Source organism: Mastacembelus armatus, chromosome 7, assembly GCF_900324485.2.
Source record: "Mastacembelus armatus chromosome 7, fMasArm1.2, whole genome shotgun sequence".
NCBI classification, from domain to species: Eukaryota; Metazoa; Chordata; class Actinopteri; order Synbranchiformes; family Mastacembelidae; genus Mastacembelus; species Mastacembelus armatus.
The window spans coordinates 26369057-26390773 of NC_046639.1; the positions used below are offsets into that span (position 1 = coordinate 26369057).

At 40.1% G+C, this 21717-nt stretch overlaps 1 protein-coding gene across 2 annotated transcripts; it reads left to right on the forward strand.

Annotated features, from left to right (window-relative positions):
* Positions 1–19906: 19906 nt before the first annotated feature.
* wfdc2 (WAP four-disulfide core domain 2) lies at positions 19907–21538 on the forward strand. 2 transcript variants are annotated; one of them, XM_026332075.1, is made up of 4 exons: positions 19907–20053; positions 20237–20380; positions 20555–20692; positions 20768–21538. In XM_026332075.1, exons 1-4 carry the CDS (start codon positions 19951–19953, stop codon positions 20899–20901), a joined length of 519 nt encoding a protein of 172 aa, XP_026187860.1. In that variant the 5' UTR covers positions 19907–19950; the 3' UTR covers positions 20902–21538. The 2 variants fall into 2 exon arrangements, with proteins under 2 accessions (XP_026187860.1, XP_026187861.1); XM_026332076.1 differs by lacking the exon at positions 20237–20380.
* The last annotated feature ends 179 nt before the right edge of the window (positions 21539–21717 follow it).

Genomic DNA, 21717 nt, shown 5'->3' on the forward strand with positions numbered 1-21717 from the left:
ACCCATTCTGGCCCCAAAAAAGGAATTGCCCTGTTTAGATAAATATGAAAACAATAATCGCAGGCCTTTTGAATCATGATGACATGTAATCTTGCTGATTGTTGTGTCTGGGCATAACTGAAACACTGTTATGATAAGTCTGATTCTGAACTTCAATATTTGTACACACAGAGAATTTAATTGCCACCAGTGTAATTTACAGAGATGAAGCAAATCTCCCTATTTAACCTGAGTTTGATCTGGTAAGTGTAGAAGAAGAAGAAGAAGAAGAAGACGACTTTATTAACATATATCATTTAAATAACTTACCACTTTTAATTTGTAGGGACTGTGTGAATAAAGTTATGACTATAACTACACAGAGATTACTGACAGGTCTCTAGAGTCTTATGTGGCATATAAATCATTTATATCTGAACAAAAGGGTTACCTAACTAAATAAAAACACTACGCAATAACATAACCAACCATGAGCTCCCGCTCAGTCAAATATGACTTGTCACTGACAGAAATAGCTTGATGTGACTTATTCATGGCCAACAGGGAAACTCAGGCAAACAGCTTCAGATGTTTATGTAAGACTTTTAACCCAAACGAGACCCTGAGCAGTCTGTGGTCGTCCGTCTGCAAACGTACTGTGGGCAGGGTGACGCTACTATAGTCGTTTGCCTTCACAGAGACTTTTGTCAGTGTTGTTGAATGTGTTACTGTCAGAATCAACACACATTATATTACAGTAAATTAGAAAACGCACAGGACACATTTTCATAAAATACTTTTTCTGTTGTAAAAAGCATATTACGTTAGATGTTTACCTGCTGTCCTGTGCTCCAAACACTATCATGTGTAAAAACATTCCTCCAGAGCTTTAACTCATACATACTTTTTTTAAACAGCTCTTGCTGAAGTTCCAAAGAACCACGATCATTTTGTCCTGCACAATGAAGGGACTATATTTCTTTTTGGTTGTGTTCAGAGTAATGAAAACACTATATAACAAAATCAAACAGCGATACTGTATCTCTTGGCAAAATCAATGTCCCCATTACTCTGGATAAATCACTTTCCTCACTCTTAACAGATTCTACAGGAGCCATTTCTTACTGGGTCTGATGTCTGTTCACAGTGAAGGCCATCCACTCCTCACCGAAATACAGGCACTATCATCGAAAAGAGACATTTATTTTAAGCTCCGAGCAGATTAAATGAAATTCACTTCCAGAGTACTGGCAGCACTATAAGAGACAGACACTGCATATATAAAACCTGGACAAATAAAACCAAAGCAGTGGTGGAAAGTAAAAAAATCACCTCCAAACCCAGCTGACCTGGTGATGGGGCTAATGAGAAATTATTTGTCAAGCCAAATGATTGTCAATAAATACAATTTAAAATCAACAACAAAAGCTTCAGCCTCATAGTAGCAGTGGGTACTGTCAGTAGGAGTCCTGCTCTAAACACTGTGGATTTCACTGCAGAATTTCATGGACCAAATTTCATTTTGGACCAACGTGATGAACTGACCTAAATACAGTCTCCAATGCTAGAAGTAAAAATAATAAAGAAAGAAAGAAAGAAAGAAAGAAAACCTCACTGACATTAATGCAAATATATACAATATATATACAATTTAGACCAGCAGAAGTAATGGCCGAGAGGAGGCCAGAGCATTATTTATTAATAGTAAATGGCTAAGTGACTGGCTGTTGATAGCATCGGCTATTTTCATACCTTCGTCATTTATTTGATGTTCTGTCTGTTGCCAAGTTGTTGTTTTTTTTGTCAAGGACACTATAAAATTGTGCTGCTGCTACTGGAGTTGTTGGCTTTGTATCCAATGCTCTTGGATAATTACTGTCTATATCCAAAAAGGCTTAATGTGTGAAAAATTGACTATAGGATGCTGTTACATAAAGAAAAGCGCACAGCCAAAAACAGCAAGCGGCTTAGATGACGGCATCACAGATCTCTTTCACAGATATTTTAGAACCTTTATGTACCAGGCCTACATTTTTATTTGTTGGACAGATAATACGATTCAAAGGGAAGCAGTTAACTCTTGCATGAAGTGTATGTACGGACTGTGACCAGACACTCAGCAACAAGTGTATTGTCATAAAAAAATTCCTTACAGTAAATTCTAATAAGGTGTAAATGAAGTAACTGTGCTTTATTGTTATTTTACCACAGAACCTATTTCTCCTCAGCCCTAGTTTCATAGGTCCATATTTACCTCAGTCAGACTAATATGCAAACCCCCGCTGTGTGCCGTCTTCATCCTCACGCTCCCTCCCTCCCTGCTCTCCCTCTCTCAGCTTGTAACCTGAATTCAGCAGCGCAGTGGACCAATCGATCACAGGGAGTCCTTTTTTTTTCATCCCGGCAATTTTCCTCTGAGGAAAGAGGGAATAATGTGAGCTAACAGTGTGGAAAATCAATGCTCCACTGGCATAGAATAACTTGGAGTCTGGCTGGCAGAGAGAGCGCTGTTCTCCATGAGGCCAGTTTGAGAGATAAAGCTACCCCACATCCCGTCTCTCATCCTGCATGATATGCAGCTGCCCCTGCAGAGCCACACTGACACTCACCAGTAGGTTAACAGTTTAATTCTCCAAATCCTGTGAATTCATAAGGTGTACACTCATGCTATGAAGCTTTGTGTGTAAGCGGCACTGTGTGTACTGTATTCACTGTTGTATGTGTACTGCGGTGTGTATGCATGCAGCACAGGGCTGTATTATCCACTCTGACTTGTTGGAAGCTCATTCTTTACAAACTCATGCTGCGCGAACACTGCCCACCATTGAGCTTTATTTTAAATTCTACTTTCCAAAGATGCCAAATAGGTCAGGCTTTTGAGGAAACAAAAATACGCACAACATACCCGGAACAAGCCAGTGCTGTCAGACAGCGTGACACAAGTAGATGATTCTAAACATAATTACACTTAAGGCACAGTAAAACAAGAGAACTGGATATTGAGGGGATTTATTGTGTTTAAAAGATTCCCAGTGTATTTAACTGTAAGAAATATATTTCCAACCACCTCACCATCCACTATCGAGAGTGACACCTAAACAACCACTGCAAGTAAACAGTATGTACATACAAGATTTAGGCACATGCAGCATTGCAGGAAAACAGCACTTCAATGTGAAATAGGTTTCATAATCAACAAGAAACCGGTTGACACACTGTCATCTTTCATAACGGTCTTGTTGCAGGTACACCACAAAGTGTGCTTGACTGTATATGTGTTTGTGTGTGTGTCAATGATATGTCATCTCTTCTTCAAAACCACCCACACTGACCCAGACACTCTCAAACCTGCTGATGTTGCTTTCAGCAAAGTTTTTGTTTTCAAATGTGCTCAAAGAAAAAGATGAAATACAAGCACTAACCATAGATAGATAGATAGACAGACAGACAGATAGACAGAGACAGACAGACAGACAGAGACAGACAGACAGACAGACAGACAGACAGACAGACAGACAGACAGACAGACAGACAGACAGACACAGAGACAGAGAGAGAGAGATGTCAGCTAATGCCTTCATTACTTTAATTGAGTTTACTTGTGCAGCGTTCGAAGGCTTAGTCCTGATTTTATATTACAATACAACATAATCAAGTGAGCTGCCGGTCTTTTCATTAAGAACCGCATGTTGTAACAAAGCACGGATCCACTTGGGAGACACCAGTCACATCTCGTCTTGCCAATTACACTTTGCATGAATCCTCCCACAAATTGGGATGAGCCAAGATGGAAAATGATTCTTGGCATGTCGTGGGCCCTAATTATCCATCGAACAAATGGAAATATCATTGATGTTGTGTTCTTAATCCACCCTTAGACAGAGAGCAACAAAGCACGCTGACAGCTTCTTGGCTTGTGAAAGATGATGTGAAAGTGCCCGGTAGTTTGTTGTAATGACCAGCTAGAGAGCGAATGCATACCTGGTCATTAAAAGTTTATTTGTGGCTGATGCTGATCTGTAAATCCATCATGCTGTGCAGGGAGCATAACATGGTCTATTACTGATGAATACCATGTGATAAAGACACCCTGAACGCTCAGCCTGACACCCTGAGGTGTATGACACTGAGGTGACACATACAAAAACAAATTGTACTGTATTGCAGGAAGTTTTCAATTGTGTTGTCTTTGAAAAGAAGAACTTGAATCATAAGAACACACTCACTATGAATACAGGAAAAATACAACCTCTCAAACAGAGATTGGAAGAAGAAACTATCACCCATCCAATTTTTCAAGCATCACTTCCATAGCGAGACACAAACAGATCTCAGCAGCTACCTCCAAACGCTTTGCTTGTTATTCACAAATACACACCACAATGGGACAAATATTATTTTAAAAGAAACTTTAGATATGTTGTGCATCTGCAAATTTGACTTTATAGGAATAGCAGTGAAATAACATTACCATAAGCTTGGTGCAATGCATGCATAATAGATTGTTGTTTTCACTCTGCATATGGTAGAAGCTGGATTCGCTTCAAAGTGCACCAAATTTGCATGATTCGATGTGAGGGATTCTGGGATTAGAGAACACCACTACCCCCCCCACCCCTCTCTCACTCAGCTATAGAAAGGTATCACATTCCCACAGATGGTGGGGAATATTGTGGAAATACTGCCATTACAACACAAAAGAGTAAGGAGGGAGAACTGAGAAAATAAAAGCAGCAGGACCATTTTCATTTCTCTAATTTCACTATTTAATTCTGACTCATGCTTTTAATGAAATAAATGTTACCAATAAATTGTGGAACTACTTAATTTCATCATTTCAAATGTGGTGGTAAACACTGCGGTCAAAGATTTCCAAAATTATTTCTGCCTCCATGGGGACACTTGACATGTGATTGAGAAGAAAAGTGACAGCTCTTACATGTGCCAAGAGAGACCAGCATCGAGAGATGACACACTCCTGCACAGCTGCTTGCTGCTGACGTCCCTCACCCTTGTCGTCTATCACTTAAAACTGACAGAAAACAGAGAAAGGGAGGAGAAATCCTGTTTGACTGCAGACAAGCCCCAGAGGCTGTTACTGAATACTGTCTAGAAAACACGAACAAACTGATAAACAAAGCACTAGCAGCACTTTGAGCTGTGCTATTTATGTAAAAACAAACTGCAGGAGAGGAGGGACTGCTTCTCTACAGTGCTTGTGAATCATTTTCGTTTTTTATTAAATGCTCTTTTCTTGTCACCCTCTGATTTTAGTATTGTGCATTCCTTGATAAAGTCAACTAACACATATGTCACAGGCAATGGGGGTTTTCACAGCAGTGCGTACTTTTATGCAAATTACATGTCCATCAATGATGAGCTGTCCCTCTTTCTTACTGGATATCCTGATTAGAATTTAGATCAGGATGTCCATCTGTTAGGTAACGCCCACGTGAGGTGTCATGCATGTAGGATGGCTGTACCCATCTCAGGGTTTTCCCCATTTCTTGCTGAGAAACAATGTCAGAGGAGGCAGTCAAAGACGAGGTTTTGTTTATGCTCATCTCCTGCTGCTTTGTTTTATTTCTGTACATTTCTGGCATTTCGACAGTAAGTGAAAGGATTTGCACGGAGATTGGGGTGACATAGCACCGGCCTGTAGATTATGGTCTCAAGAGTGAAGAAACCTTAAAATGCCAAACCCAGCATGGTTTGGCATCTCATAGTGCAGGTTGTGGAGATGAACACAAAACATTTGACTGAAAGTCATGTGGGGCTATAATAACACGATCGCTGTCACAACTGCCGTCAAAGCCTGGTTTGTTTTGGCCACGCCGCCTCTGTCTCCTGCCGTTCTCCATCCACCCACCAGATGCCCCCAGTCTTTTCCACACATCCCTGTTTGCTGATGTCCTTTTCTATATGCCCTGCAACAAACCCTGATCTCCCTGGCCACTCACACACCTGTCTCTAGTAGCAGACGTTACCTCTGCCTGTTCCACCTGCTCCCTGACAGATCATCCTGTTGTCTTTCATACCAAAGACTCATTCTCGCCACCAGCTACCTGCTTCTTTCCTGTTACCTCATGGTGGCTCCAGAACAAAAGTTACGACATTACCAAAGTTAGTAGGATGCTTCCTACGTAAAACATGAACATCTGTATGAAATATCCCAACAAATAACTTAATAGTTGTCAAAATGTTCCATTCTGGACCAAAGTGTTCACTTGCTGACCAGCATATCAACACTGCCATCCGTAGAAAGAACAGCATGGCTAAAAATATATATTTTTAATATTCATTGCTGCAAAGAGTTGGTTCATCTTCTCAAGCATCCCTGCTCCTACAGGAAGCAGCGGTTTAACTCGCTCAGGTTCTGAAATATCAGTAGATCCCAGTTACTTTGGATAATCCACAGCGTGCACATCACAGTTCCACCCAAAACTGTTCAGCATGTTTGTGGACTATTTCTCTTCAGAAAGGCCTGTTACTTAAATCTCAGACCAAAGACCAAAACAATCTCCATTGCTAGACACCAGCAGTGTTAAGGGAGAGAATGTGTGTTTATGTAACTGGGGTGGTTAAAACTATTATTAATTAATTCAAGTAGTCATACGGTATGACTGCCTTTTCCATCTATTCCCTTACTCTCAAAACAAAACAAGCTTTATTAATTGTATGACAACAATTAAGTCAGAACTCTCTCTGAAATTCTCCATTGTTATCTGAGGTGTATCTTCCATCACTTGACAGGATAATCTGGTTCTCTGCAACATGAGTTCCTTCTTGCAGGAGAACTGGAAAGACACAAGCTCTTGAAGTTCGCTCTTCTGGCGGGCGGTGGAGGATCGGGTCTTGTGATATTCTGACCTAATATGGCCAGGTCTCGAACATCAGCTGAGAATCAGGTGCTTGCTAAATATTTAGCAGGATGGAGGCTTCCTGCTGGGACTGGGCTCTCGTCATTGGGCTCAGCTCAAAGCTTCTTCTCTGTCTTTCACCATTTTTTTCCCTTTGCTCATGCCCACTTGTTCTTGCTTGCTCGCTTTCTGTTTCTTTGTTTGAGTCTTTGTATTTTGCCGCTGTTGTCCTCTTTTCTACAAGTGCCTGCATCTGCAGTAGGCATTCTAGAGATTTTGTGTAGGAAAAAGTATTTTGTGTGGGAAGAAACAGTTTTCTGGTCTCTGAAAGGATTTCAAGCACCTTTACTTTTACACCCTTTAAAATGTCTGAGGTGAGAGTAACATTGTTCATTTCCAGTGTTTAGGTTTTCATTGTTATTATACAGCTAAAGATTTCTTCATTCTGGTGCAGACAAGTGTTTTTTGCAGAGATGCTGCTACACGTATTGTGCTGATGGATTTAACCTGACTGTACAAAATCTAAATTGATTTGGTGTGAACCAAATTAAATACCAACATATTGTTAGTTTTTAGAGTCAAAATAAACCTCATGATGAAGCTGTCTAAAACCTCTTACTTTAATTGAACATATTCAGCTGTTTGCCTTTTCTCAGTCTACACAGTGTGTCACTGAATTCTTGCTGATTAAATTCCACCATAAATGATTACACTTAATGAAATGCAAGCAATTAAAGAAAAAGCCTGATCAAATGCTGGCTGACTGTCAGTCAAATATGCTGACGTGTAATTGAAAATGTCCCCTTTCTCTTGCTTTCCACTGCCCCTGTAATATGAATCTGTTTAAAAACAGATCAGGTTTCCTGCTGTAACAGGGAAGCTGATGATATTTAATCAACTAATTGACACAGCAAAGACCTTTTCAAATGTGTGTGTCCAATAAGATCTGGCCCCTCTCATGTTTAATACTAAATTATTCACCACGAATGGCTTCTTGCATCCACACTTTCAGCTGCTCATCAACATAAACAGGCACCCAAAGCTAAAGGTTATTTAAAGTAGAATAAAGTTAATAAAGTGAATCTGTGGAAATATAGCCAGTATAAATCACAATTTCTCTTTGTGAATATGATAATAAGCTGGTATCATCTGATAAACTGATTTTTCTGACATAAAAAACATTTGGTCTTAGTTTTATTGATCAGCTACAGCATTAAATGTTATTACTTGTCAGGCTTCCTGGATCAAAGTCAATTATTCATAATTCACCTTTACAAAATCCTGTGGCATCACTCTGAGCTACAAAAGCACACAATACAATTTATTGGATTACCATTTTTCCTCTGCTTTATGACACAATGTCACAATTACCTTAAAGCTTATTTTCAAGGCGGGAAAACAAGGACTGGGTGACAGAAAAATAAGGCAGATAATATTCTGTGCTGTATTTAACTTTGACAAACTCACAGGCTCAAGGCAAAACCGTTTCCTCGTCCTTTTCCTCGTGCTGCAGAAAGTGGGAATAGCCCTGAACACTGCAGCTACAGGTCACTGTTGCCCTACAGATGAACTAAGTGACAATAATTGAGTTAAGAGTGGAAACAAACGATGTCACAAGTATGTGAAGTGGAAAGAGTTGACTGATTTATTTTCCAAAACAATACATGCCAAAGCAAATCAGTTTTATTGGGCGTGGGGGAGTTAAACTGTAGCTGTGGTTCACTAAGCTCCACCGCAGTGCCACGGAGGGTGACTTTGTGCATCAAGATTAACGGCTCCACAACAAGACAATGAGTCACTACTATCTCTGATCACCAGGAGAGCAAAAAGTGTGAGTGTTGGAGGACGTCTGAAGAGTAAAAAACCAGCAATGACGATATAAAAATACTCCTTTACAAGCAATGCAGTCAACTTTTACTCAAGTATAGAAGTACAACGGACAAAATCGTTTAAAGTATTAAAAGCAAAAGTACTGTCATATTATGCAAAACCATCGTCAGAGAGTATTTAACATATTCTTCTATCACAATACTACTAATCACGTAACACATAATACATAATGTTATTGGTGTCAATGGAGCCAATTTTACTTATGGTTTTTATTGTTGCTAATTTTTAAACACTGCTGAGTATTTTAAAACAGATATTCTCAAATAAAGTACACACTAAGTACATTAATACTGTCCTTGAATATGATACGAATAAATGAACCTGAAATCAGGAAATACGTGGGTGTGATTAGAAAACCTTTTATAGAAGACAACCTTATGAAATGTAACACTAGATGAGACGCCATCTATTACGTGTATGAAATAATGCAGTGTGCTAAACCAGTGTATTATGTAACTCACCACATTCTCTTATCTTTGTTATTCAGTCTGCGTGACCCAGCAGCCACAGTAATGATGAGTAAATATACTCCATTGTTGTACGTCAGAGAATAAAGTATTTATCTGAGCATCTTCATCATTGCCTGCCAGAATTTTAAAAAACAATTCTCTAGAAATCCATCTTTGTTTGTGGTTTTGGGTGCAGACCTGTGCTACTCTGATTAATAAATATAAAAGTACATGCAGTATTTGAATATTTATAATATATATATCAAAAAGCACAAATTCTATCAATTAGTAGAATAATGTCTTGTGATAAGTCATGTAGTATATTGAACTACAGTTACACTCTGCACACAACTGTTTTGTCATTGATCCTGTTTCTACTTAAACCATATTTTACCTATGTGTGAGTGTGGTCTGAGCAGGATCAGTGTTCAGAGTAACATAAACCTGCTTCTGATGGGCCTGACATACAGTGCAGGCTGATTAACTCAAAGCAGAGCACTGCCCGAAGGACGAGCTGAGTTGTTGACATTCAACTACAGGGAACTAATTTCACTCCAGTGTGAAAAAAACAGGAATGATTAAAGTGACAAAAGTTCTGTCTGTCCTTGTCCTTTATCTGACTGACGACTTTCACAGAAGAGACTAATTGTGCGGGCGATTAAAGTGGCCAAATTATTTTCCTATAATGGCACAGATGCATCAATATCAGAGAGCGACTGCAACTTCATGCCAGGTTTACTTGATTAGTTGAGGGTCTTTGTTCCTGCATGTTTAGTGTTTGTGCAACTGTAATTTTGCACACAAGAGACATTTAATTCATTAATATGTTGCTAATTTATACAAGCAGGATATTCATTCTTTATCTATCCATGAAATAGGCCTGATCACTAACAATCTGAGAGTCTAATGTTTCTTGAGGACAAGCCTAGCAGCAAAATTTGGAAAGCAGGTTTGACACATCAAAGGCTTCATTATCTGTCAGCATTTCCCCACCACTGTAAAGACTTTCTACCCTTTAAGAGACTGCTGAACTAGACGTGATAGACATCTGTGGAACATTTGGGCTGCACTACCAAAAAAAAAAAAACCAAAAAAAAAAAACGAGTGTCCCAGTTTTAGTGGGACAATAAGCAGTTGTGGACATGCTGAAGTGGTAACTTCAGTTTGTGAAAAGTTTCCTTCTCTGTAGGTGGTAAAGCTAGAGCTCTTCTTGTATTGGGGTAGAATATGACTCATAAACACAGATGACTCATGTGGTGCATTAAAGTCTCACTGAGGCTCTCAATATAGCCCCGATTTTCATGCTGGGACAGGATGGGTACAGTGTTAAGAAGGTTTGGTGCTTCCTCTTTTTTGTTCCACTTTTGGGGAAGTGGTGTGGCTTGGGGTGGAGGGGAGATTCTTAATAAGTACTGCGAAGCTTATCTCTGAAAGACTTGGTATGAATTACCATGTAGGAGAAACTAGAAAGCCTGTTAAATATACACTTAGCTGCAACAAGAAATGCACTCAGCGAAACTACCTTAAAGGCATATGGGGATATCACAGCAAACGATGAACCCAGTCCTTGCCTCGGGCCAACACAGTGACTAATGCATTTAGCTGTGATTAAACACTCTGTATGTTTAATGTGAAAACAGTCATGTTGTACAAGAAGGAAACAGGAGTGCTGAACTTGTTTTGGTCAAGAAACTAGTTTGTTTGTTTTAGCAGATTTTAAGCCCCAAAAAACTCCTACCATCCCTAGGCTATTTATTTATTTATTACTGAATAAAGTATCTATCTATCTATTAAATAACTCAGAGCAGCGCTGTTTCTTGTGTCTTCAGTGGAGGACAATTCATTGTGGAAAAGGATGATGCACTAATGATCTGCTTACTTGATACTGTAGGTTAGACTTTTTCCATTGTTTTTCACAATACAGTCATACAGAATAGCAAGAAAATCCCTACTGAAAAAAGGTTTGAGCTCAGGAAAATACATGTGCAGAAGGAAACATAGAAATAACTGTGACTTACACACAAATGCAGAAATACACACACATATGCACAAGTGGACCCATCAGAACTTAAATAAATGTCTCTCCATATTGTACGTCTTTGCACTTTTCAAATTCCACTGGGAAAATGTAGTTTCTGGGTCATAGCAGGGGAAAAGAGCCATAGAGAAATACATTTATTACATTTGACTTCCCATTATTGCCTGGATACATACTGTACCCTGTATGGTCCTATATGGAAAATGTCTCTGATATCTTCTATCTATAAAACACCTCTGCAGGCGATCTAAATTTAATGCATAATTAGAATATAGTAAATGTATTTGTTGCAGTGAAACGTCCAGTTAAACTCATATCTCTTTAATAGGAAGTAAAGCTGTGCATTAACTCTGAGGGGACGTTACAGCCCAACACTGAAATGTACGATATCTGTGTGTAAACATGGTCCGTGGAATATTCCCATGAGGAAACGATATCAGATGCCAGTGTTGACATTCAGCTCTTTTATTGATGTTTGCCAGCAACATGTTCAGGACGGATGCAGACAATGTTCACGCCATACTTGAAGGTGCTCATTCCAACTGTATTTTCAGGTCAGTGGCTTTCATCAGATGTAATGGGGGTGTGATAAATAATGAATGAAGACCCACTCTGTGGATGATGAGGATGATGCAGATTATTCATCCCTGCCTCCTTCAATGCCACTTCTAAGCAGAGGGATTTCACACCAGAGGGATGAGGACTGGATTACTCAAAACTGTAAAGTAAGTAGATTACAGGCTGCAGCCAACGGCTGGTATCCCCATCTGGATTATGGTCTGAATCAGGGGATCCCAAATATTTTGTCTTTGACATCCACAGCAGTATATAGAATCATCCACAGCCTGTATTCTATCTGAAGTAGAGATGTTTTATTTTGGCAGTAGGTGTTGATTTTGCACTATTGTCAATATATATCTATTGTTTAAATGTAAACTTTGTTTTACTCTCTGAGGTCACAACACTTTAACAGAGACCTGTGCAAAAAAACTTCAAGCTGTATCATTCATTACAAATATACTGCTGAAAAAATACAAGGGGGCACCTAAATCACACATCGGGCTCTTGATGGTTGAATTATTCAAGTTAAATATCTTCAAAATGACATAACTGTTGATATATGCCAAAATCATTGACCCATGGAGAGCTGCATTCAAAATCATACTGAAAATCAAAGTGAAAAAGTGAAATCACAGCTTCATCCAAGCTTCGTCAAAGTCGTCACATGTCATAAAGTGAGTGTCTGTACACTCTCACAGCAACGTCTGGCCACGCTCCTGTTGAGTCGGTGGATGCTGCCGTGGGGGACCTCCACCCAGACCTGATTCAGAGTATCAGTGACCTCCTAGACAACCTGTGTTTGGTACTTGGTGGCATTGGGTGCACTGAGACATGGTGTCCCAAAGGTGCCGCATTGGATTTAGGTCAGGGGGACATCAGGGCCCGTCAGTGCCATCAATGCCTTGGTCATTTGGGAAGTGCCTACAAACACTGGGCACATAAGGGCAGGTGTTGTCCTTGACCAGGAAGAACCCAGGGCTGACTGCACCAGTATAAGGTCTGACATCTTCTCTGAGGATTTCATCCTGGTACCTCACAGCAGTCAGGTTACCGTGGGCTATGACATGGAGGTCTGCGCAGCCCTCCAAGGATATGTCTACCCAAACCATCGCTGACCCACCACCAAATTGGTCATGTTACAAACAGCATAATGTTTACCATGGCACCTCCAGACGCCTTCATGCTTGTCACATGCGCTCATCATGAACATGTTCTCATCTCTGAAGAGAACAAGGTGCCACTGATGGACTTGCTAAGTCTGGTTCTTTGGCAAATGCCAGCTCTCCTGGCGTAACAGCCAGTGTCTTGATGTCTCCTTCATGCTCTTGACACTGTGCAGGGAGACACAACAAACCTTCTTGCAAGCTCACGTATAGATGTGAGTAATTGGGCTACCTGCAGGCACTCCATTGTGATGCTAGTAGTGACAAGGGTACAAGACAAAACTTGACAGACAGGAAGCATAAGGAGGAGCATTTGTCCTTGGCTACCACATTTAAAACTGTTTCCTTTTAAGGGTTTGTTTTGCTTTTGTTTCTCCAACGCACCTGTTGTCACTTTCTTTTGAACTGAAGCCTGAACTGAATGTGAAACTGATTCACAATCACTTTGGACAAAATCACAAACTGATGTCTCTGAGGTTTAACTGACTTGGTGTTATACTATGACAATTAACTGTTCCCTTCATTTATGTTCTGAGCAGTTTAGATATTTTTTATTTACCCTGAACCTTGTCAAGGTAGTCTACAGATAATCACCACATATGATAACTGTCACTGGGTTAAAAATAGGTGAAACGTCCAGATTTTTATGAGGACCCATACAGTAAACAATCCTGCAGACACAGCCCTGAAGATGATCGTGACACAGACAATGTGTAGGTGGAGGAGCAGAAACAGCATAGAAATGATGGTCAGGACAATGAAGGTGAGATGGTCAGAGCACCCTGAACCGTGTCCTCCACCCCCACTTCCTCTTTTCACCACAACTACCAGTGAATATTTAGCAGAGGAATAAATGTTTCTAGTTTTAAAATATGGTGGCGTCTGGCAGTTCGTGGGCCCTGAGCTAAACATCAGCAACGTGGCAGGGAAGAACGATTGCTGCTGATCATGCAGAATGCCAGCTGCTGATGAGTTTATTGGAACAGATCAAGTTATGGATGATTAATTCAGACACTGAATCAATGCATGCCACTGGCTTCATCAGGGCCTGGTTTGACCTTACATGTTTTCATCAGGTAGTGTAAAACAATGCACAGTAAATCAAAGGCTTCTCCGCCTTTGCAATAGGTGATTAAACTAAAACTAAACGTCCTTATTATTTTAGCATTTAGACAAGCCTTTTAGACCCAGGCTGAATCAGTCTTCTATTTTTTGTACTTGTCTTATTTCAGCTCACTGATCTGTAGCAAATCAATAAGACAGCTACTAAATCTTTTATACTGAGCAAAAATATCTTGTCTGTATCTGTCCCAATTCCTAATCTTCTGATTATGAAAATTTATCAGCGAGCAGCCACCTGAGTAAGATCTGAATGAAAAACAGTGATACAGCAGCTCTTCAGTTCTGAAAGCAGGAGCCTGATCCCGTACCGTTTCCTCTCTGCTGTGTGATCGAGGTGTAGGAGGAGGAGAGAGGAGGAGAGAGCAGGAAGAAGAGGAGAATTTGGAGGGAGGGGCATGGAGAGGAGAAATGAGGTTGAGCTCTGATGAGGATGAATAGTGAAGAGAGGAAGAGGAAAAAAAATGAGGAGGGTAGGGACTGAGAGAGGTGGTGGGGGGTGTCAAAGAGAAGAACCAAGAAGAGAAAAAGGAGGGAGAGGAAGGGTGCTGAGAGGGGTCTAACTCTGGCATAAAAGTAAATTCAAATGCATTATTCATGGATCTCTGTGTCAAAATATCATTTACGTGTGCTGTGTTGACTCATGGCTCGTAAAATGAGAAGGACATGAAAAGAAAGAAAGGAGGGAGGAAATAAACAACTCAGGAGGCTTTCTCTATTCTTGGCCCGAAAATAAAAAAGAAGCTCTAGCGCACTCTCCCTCAACTTATTAGGCATCAATTATTTATTATACTCTCTGTTTACTATTCTTTATCTGTGTAATAAGCAGCCACCTTGTCAAAGAAAGTCTCAAATTTGTCTTCAAAGTTTGCAGGTTTGAAACGGCCCATAGGGGTTTTTAGTGTATTTCACAACTATATGCTAATATATAAGTATGCTAACAAGAAAGACTCATTTCTCTCATTATTGACCCTAACACACCAAGCCATTTGTGAGGGTGACAATTTTCAAATCAAACCTAATTCCCGTCATTGAATGAGTCTTCAATTTCTTGCTTTAAATCTGGGCCAAGATAACCAGCTGTTGGAAAGATGTTTTTATTTTTTTTTAATTTTGGGGGATTTTGTGTATAATGAGTTCTGCCGCTCGTATCATCAAGCCTCCAGCTTCTCTGTTTGAGGCCATCGGCTGCATACAGTAAGTACACTGCAACCACAGCAGCCCCTACAGCAAGGTGGAAGTACTGCCACTGCCGCCAGCTGAAATCCTGTTTAATTACAGTAATGGTGGTTTCCAAACTGAGGGTCGAGAACCACTCTACAAGTCGCTAAGTAATGAGACGAATATGTGAAAGCTGAAACTTTTTACTGCACAAAATCATATTGATGCTTCTTTTAAGTTTTGATTTGTAATTAGTTACCTAAAAAATAATTACCTTTTTGGGACTCAAACAAAACTAGAAGGCACACACACACAAAAATAAAACACTTTGTGTGCTATAACAGACATATGCAGCCGTGACAATGGGTCAAGCCCGGGAGACAATGCATCATTTAAAGACCTGCACCTTTTTAACAAGGCAGAAAATGTCCGGAGCTGCAACAACATTTGGATATTTTCCAGTTAGGATACTACAGCATAAAATTTAAGTCTAAGATCACTGGGAAATTTGATCATGTACAAAGGATAAAACACAAACACAATTCTTGCAATTACATCATATAAAGAAATGCCTGATGTGCAATGAAAATATACAAAAATGCAAGTTACAGCATTTTGTTTAAGGGAATAAAACTTGTTTATTACAGGGTGGTATATATTTTAGCTAGTTGTAGCTTGAGGCTTTCCTCTTTTTCAACCACCCCAATATTTGTACATTCACATATATATATATATATATATATATATATATATATACACTCACATATGTATGCACACATCAAGTGAGGGTGGGGGGCACATGTGACCTGCTCCACTTTTATTTTGATTTATAAGGCTGGTGGAGAGGATCATCACAGAATCGCTTCATCTTCTCTCCTTTATTACACCACATTTGTTTTCATTTTACTCCCAAGGCCTGGCTGAATACATTAGAGATTTCCCAGGGGCCCCAGGGCCAGCTCCTCCGCCACCAGAGACAATGGGATGATGGGGAGGGATTTCTGAGCATGCTTCATCATTAGAGGCATTAGCATTATTTTGACTTCAAAACATTAACACAGGATTATCATTATTCTCTGTGTTAGCAGGATAAGTAGACACATTTGTGGGAGCATTGGTCAAGCATGTTAGTTGTAATAACATAAGGAAAAATTGCTCAGTTGAGTAAGTGATAATTATGGACATTAAAACTGGCATGGGTCAAAAAGGACACAGCTCAAAAACACCATTTCAAATAGTAAAACAACAATAATGACTTTGTTTTTTATGCAACCTGAAACTTTACTTTCCCTGCAGCAGAACAAAAACCCTGTGTAGTCTTAACTAATGTCACTTCCCGGTCAGATCACATTTTTGGTGATTTAGAGGACACAAACCCACACCCTTAAATCCCTCCACAATACCTAGAACTCATTATGCCTTGAGGGTAAAGAGGGACACAAAATTTGATTCAGTCCTAGCAAGATAACTAAGAGTAGAATATTACGGTGGAGATAATATGGCAATTGGTTTTAGCATACAGAGGTCAATGGCAGGTTAATACACAATATAATACATGACTGACTAGGGCAGTTCAGGCAGGAGGGGCCTTGAGGTCAAGGGGTGGTGCTGAGACTTGTTTTGGGTCAGTCTGGAAACAACACTAGCAGGAAGGAGGGAATTATAGCCATTTATCATGTTTGTCAGATGACTTTGACCCAAAAGATTTCTGTTATCGCAGCACAAGCATCCTACACAAAGTACGACGTATTTCCAAAACACTATATCCATTTTTGGGAAAAGAGGGATGTTTTACATTCATTTCATATTCCTCACTATAAGGGTAACCACTTTCTAACATCTTCAAAGGAAAAACTTGAACTAATATTTACTGTTAGAGCTTTCAAGGTGTCACACATAAGGCAGATAATGAATTTTAGAGCTAGTCATGCTAATTAACAATAGGCTAATTGCTGACCTGCTGATTATCCTACTTTAACTCTGCCATATTGTCCCATTGCCTGACTCCGTTGTGCTACTGTACCATATCTGCTCTCCATCCTCTACATATGAGCCTGTCTTTGGAGACAACAGAACAGACCATAAAAAAACAGTCATACTAATTTCAACTCTTTCCCAAAACTCCCCTTACACTTACTCACCATCCCTACTCTAATGTTCACTTGCAGTCACACCGAACCATGTTTGTTTTTTTTTTTCAACACATTCACATGTTCAGTATTCACAGCCAACAGTGAATCTGATCGCATCTACATCATTTCAAGGACATGCTATAACACCCACTAGCCAAGCCTTGTTACATGATTACACAGGAAAGATTTCCAGCAACACTATTCCATGATTGAATTCTCAAGGACAAGAGGAAAAAAGACAGTGGGGAAATGTAAAAGGGCAGGGTGGGGGTAGGGGCAGAAACAAGGTGTTTCAAAGATTTGCTAAGGAGAGAATGTAAAAATACAAGAATTATCAAAATATTACGACCTTGTTTATGTGCACGTGTTCTGAACATACATTTATATGCAAACACATGCAATACACAGCTTTGCTAGAGCCAGATATGTCTGATATTGTGGAAAAGAGAAAAGCCACAGAAGCGAGACACCATTGGTTACTGAGCCAGCTATAAGCAATGCAGTTGAACATGCAAATTGCATGGCCTTTCTACTCCTGGGGGTAAAATTACTGCTCACTGCACCCTGCATCTCAATTCTCCTTTTGAGGGTTTGGGGGATACCTGTCAATCAAACCAAAGCTAGACAGAATATATTTACCTGGTTCCCCTACATTTCAACATCTGAGACACTTTAAAGTCATATGTTACAGAAAAGATGGGGCTACCAGAAACACACATGATATCAGAATGTGACCTGACATACATGCAGTCAAGCCAAAACAAAACTATACATAAATATAAATTAAAAAATCATTTCTGTTCAGCTCCAGTCAGATTTTACTACGAAAACGTCTTTAATTTGAGTAATAATGTATAGATTGGTGGAGGACTAAAAAAGAAAACAGTCCCAGGCTGCAGAGATCTTCAAGGTGAGACACCCACCCAGAGGCTGAGAGTGGTACTGCACCTAAAACAAAGCAACTTCTTGTTTTCAAACTAAGTTTTTATAAGACTTTGCGGTTAAAGTGCATACTTACAGCAAAGAGACATGATGCATCATTACAGATCAAACTATCCAGAGTTTATAATGTATTTTACAACATTTCAAGTACATTTTCCTGAGAATACTTCCATCTATTTCACTACAATTTTCAATACAGGACTTTTCCCCCATAATGGAGCCTTTTTCATTTGTGGTATTTTTTCTAAACACTATCCTTGTTACTCAGATAATCTACAGACTTGACAGTGCAGTTTTCATTAGAACTACTTTCCACTGAAACCTTTATTGAAAGTGGTTGGCCAACCTATTCATAAACCTGAAGCTTTACACGCTTGACCTAGAAATTTAATGCTGACATATTGTGTGTGTGACTGGCACACTACAACACAGCAGAGTGCACCGGCGCCACGTTATCAGTATCAGGGGGAATCAGATGTAGTCTCACAGGAGAGGGGACCTGGCCAGCCTGAATCTGGTACATGCAAAAATGCACACTGCCCCATGCTGAAGCAAAATGTCCCAGAGCAGATGATCTCATTAATGTGCCGTCCACTGTCAACTGCAGCAGGGAGACATAAGCTGCTCCCTAAATGAAAGGACCAGGCAGCACATACATGTGAGTGTGGGATAGTGAAGGGATGTACATGTTAAATGTGCAGTGTAATAAACACTTTACCATAGACTGACACAGAAAATCTCCTGTTTGAAAGAGTCATTTAAAATGCTACTGCACCAGAGGCTAGTTTGGACAGATCATCTGAAGACAGAGAGAATAAACAAACACAGTAAAACACACATACCTTTTCTAAAGTCAGTGTCATTTCAACCCTCCATCCCCACCACTGCCTTTGTCTTTACAAACATTATTTCTACAAACTCAAATGTTAAGACTTTCAGTCACACAGTCCCAGTGAAGCTTCCACGGCGGCCCTGAGGTGCCAAACACGACAACGTGTCGCATTTTGTGCCGGTTTGCCACCGGGAGCCGTTAGCATCTTACCTGCTAGCTTGTGTCGCAGTTGTCGAACTTTGGCTTGTGGGCGAAAAAAAACAAACGGAAGCTCGTTTGGAAGAACGAAGGCCCGGTGATTAATCCATCGAAACCAAAATAACAAAAACATGTTTGTGACCACAACAGAAAGTTGTTTACAACCACAGCTCCCGCTGTTTGCAAACAGTGGCGGCCACGATGACGTCACAAGGTGACATGTGATTGGCAAATGAGCTGGCCAATAAGAATAGGTCTCGCAAACATCGGTACACGCCCAGGATCCAAACAATCCAATCACCAGCCTTTGAGATTTGTTTTGGCGGGCCCTGCTGCTCAGGCTCAGTAAGTAGTTCTACGTACAATAAAAGACTTAAATAAATACAGAAATAAAATAGTAAAAAATAAAATACTACAGGATTTAAAAACAAAGTTTACACAAATACTATAATTATCAGCTTGTGATAAAGGTGTGGCTGCTGCTGCAGCTCAGTAGCTCTAAATTGCACTGATGAGAATTTAAATCTACAGGCACAAGGACCCGGCAGACTGCTCAGTGTGTTGGTTGGTTGTGCACTGGGATATTCGTCCAGACAGGAGTGCGTTTTTGTGAACGAAAAGTTAACATGGAGAAACACTGGTCTGTGGTTTGTGCACTGATTTTAGCACTCAGTGCATATCTACACTTTAACGCAGCTTTTGCAGCAGCAGCTGACCGTAATTTAACAGGTAAGTGTTCTTTTGACTCATGTCAATATGTCTTTAATGTATTGTTTATTTGTTCTTTCCAAAAAGTGCATGTTTGTCTGTTTCATCATGCAACCAAGTTGTTTGGAAGCAGACACCTTTATGTTATCCCAGTCTCCACAGCTGATCTCATTCGTTTTCTGCTTCGCTGCCTCTTTCTCTCAGTGACTCTTCCAAAACCAGGACACTGCCCACGTCGCCTTAATGTTGTACCATCACATAAGGGCTGTGTGTGTGATGAAGACTGTCCTGCAGACCACAAATGCTGTGTCTTTGACTGTGGAGCTGTCTGTGTCCCTCCAGCTTTCAGTATGATTAACTTTTTCTCAAGTGGGGGCAGCTGTTAAATCTTCTCAAACCTGATGTGGAAATCAAGCATGGACTGTCCACAGTGCAACAAAAAGTCCCTTCCAATCAAAAAACATATTTTCCAGAATTTATGTTATAGCTCTTTTGTATATATGAGTTTCTCTTTTTCTTCAGCAAAACCAGGAGTGTGTCCTCGCCGGCACTGGGGTTCAGGAATGTGTGCTGAGTTTTGCTCTAATGACAGCGACTGCCCTACTAAGGAGAAGTGCTGCTACAATGGATGTGGACACGAGTGCACTGCACCGTACACAGGTTAGATATGAACTCAGAAAACTCCCCGTTTATAGTGTCTTTGTAATCACATGAGTTTTGCCTTTGCTTTGTCAGTGAAGCCGGGCCGCTGCGCTCCACCTCAGGGCACCCCCATGTGTGCAGAGTACTGCTACCATGACGGCCAGTGTCCAGGAGAGCAGAAGTGCTGCAGGACAACCTGCGGCCACGCCTGCAGCAAGCCCTGCTGACCGGACAGCTAATAGCTCAGCTACACCTGTGCACGTTTGGTTTCTTTCATCCAGCAACATAGAAAATGGATAATGTTCACATTTTCATAGTAGCACACCTTGGTATAATATTTGAGCAGTGATTTGCACAAAGTGTGATTCATTAGGGGGGAGAGTAGTCTCCTTAATTTGTTAATAAAGTCAATTTCGGTATCAAACAAAAATCTGCAAGATCTTGTGAATAGTTTTTCTACACTACACTTGGAAAAACAGCAATTGCAGAACAGTCTCCTGATCTGTTATGACACAGCCAGAAGGATTGTCCACCAACATTTGCTTTTAATCTTTTTTGCCTTGTATGCCAATCTGAAAACACTTTCATATGAAGAAAAAGTGGTTGCTTTGAAGAACATCCTGAACGGGAAAGGGATTATTTGGCTGTGCGCCACTTACAATGTTAACAAGACCTGAAGCATGTTTGCATTTTAAGTCTAGGACTGAAGTAGTAATACTCTGATATGAGAAACATTTCAGATGTGAGAGTATTATATAGGTAGTAGTACTGTATATTCTAAATTTTGTATCTGTTCCTGTTGCAGTTTCAGGGCATGAAGCATTTTGTGTTTATGTTTTTCAAGAAATAAACAAGTTTCCACAACCGAGAAATGTGTTGTACATTTAGCACCTCGCTAGTCACAGGTCTTAAATTTCACAGGTCTCTTTTATGGGCTTTTAAGGAAATAACTTGACTGCAAAAACAATTATTAAACATGCCAAGAATGGAAAGTGGTTACTGGCAAAAAAACCCAAAACTATTCAGAGAGGTGGCCAAGAACT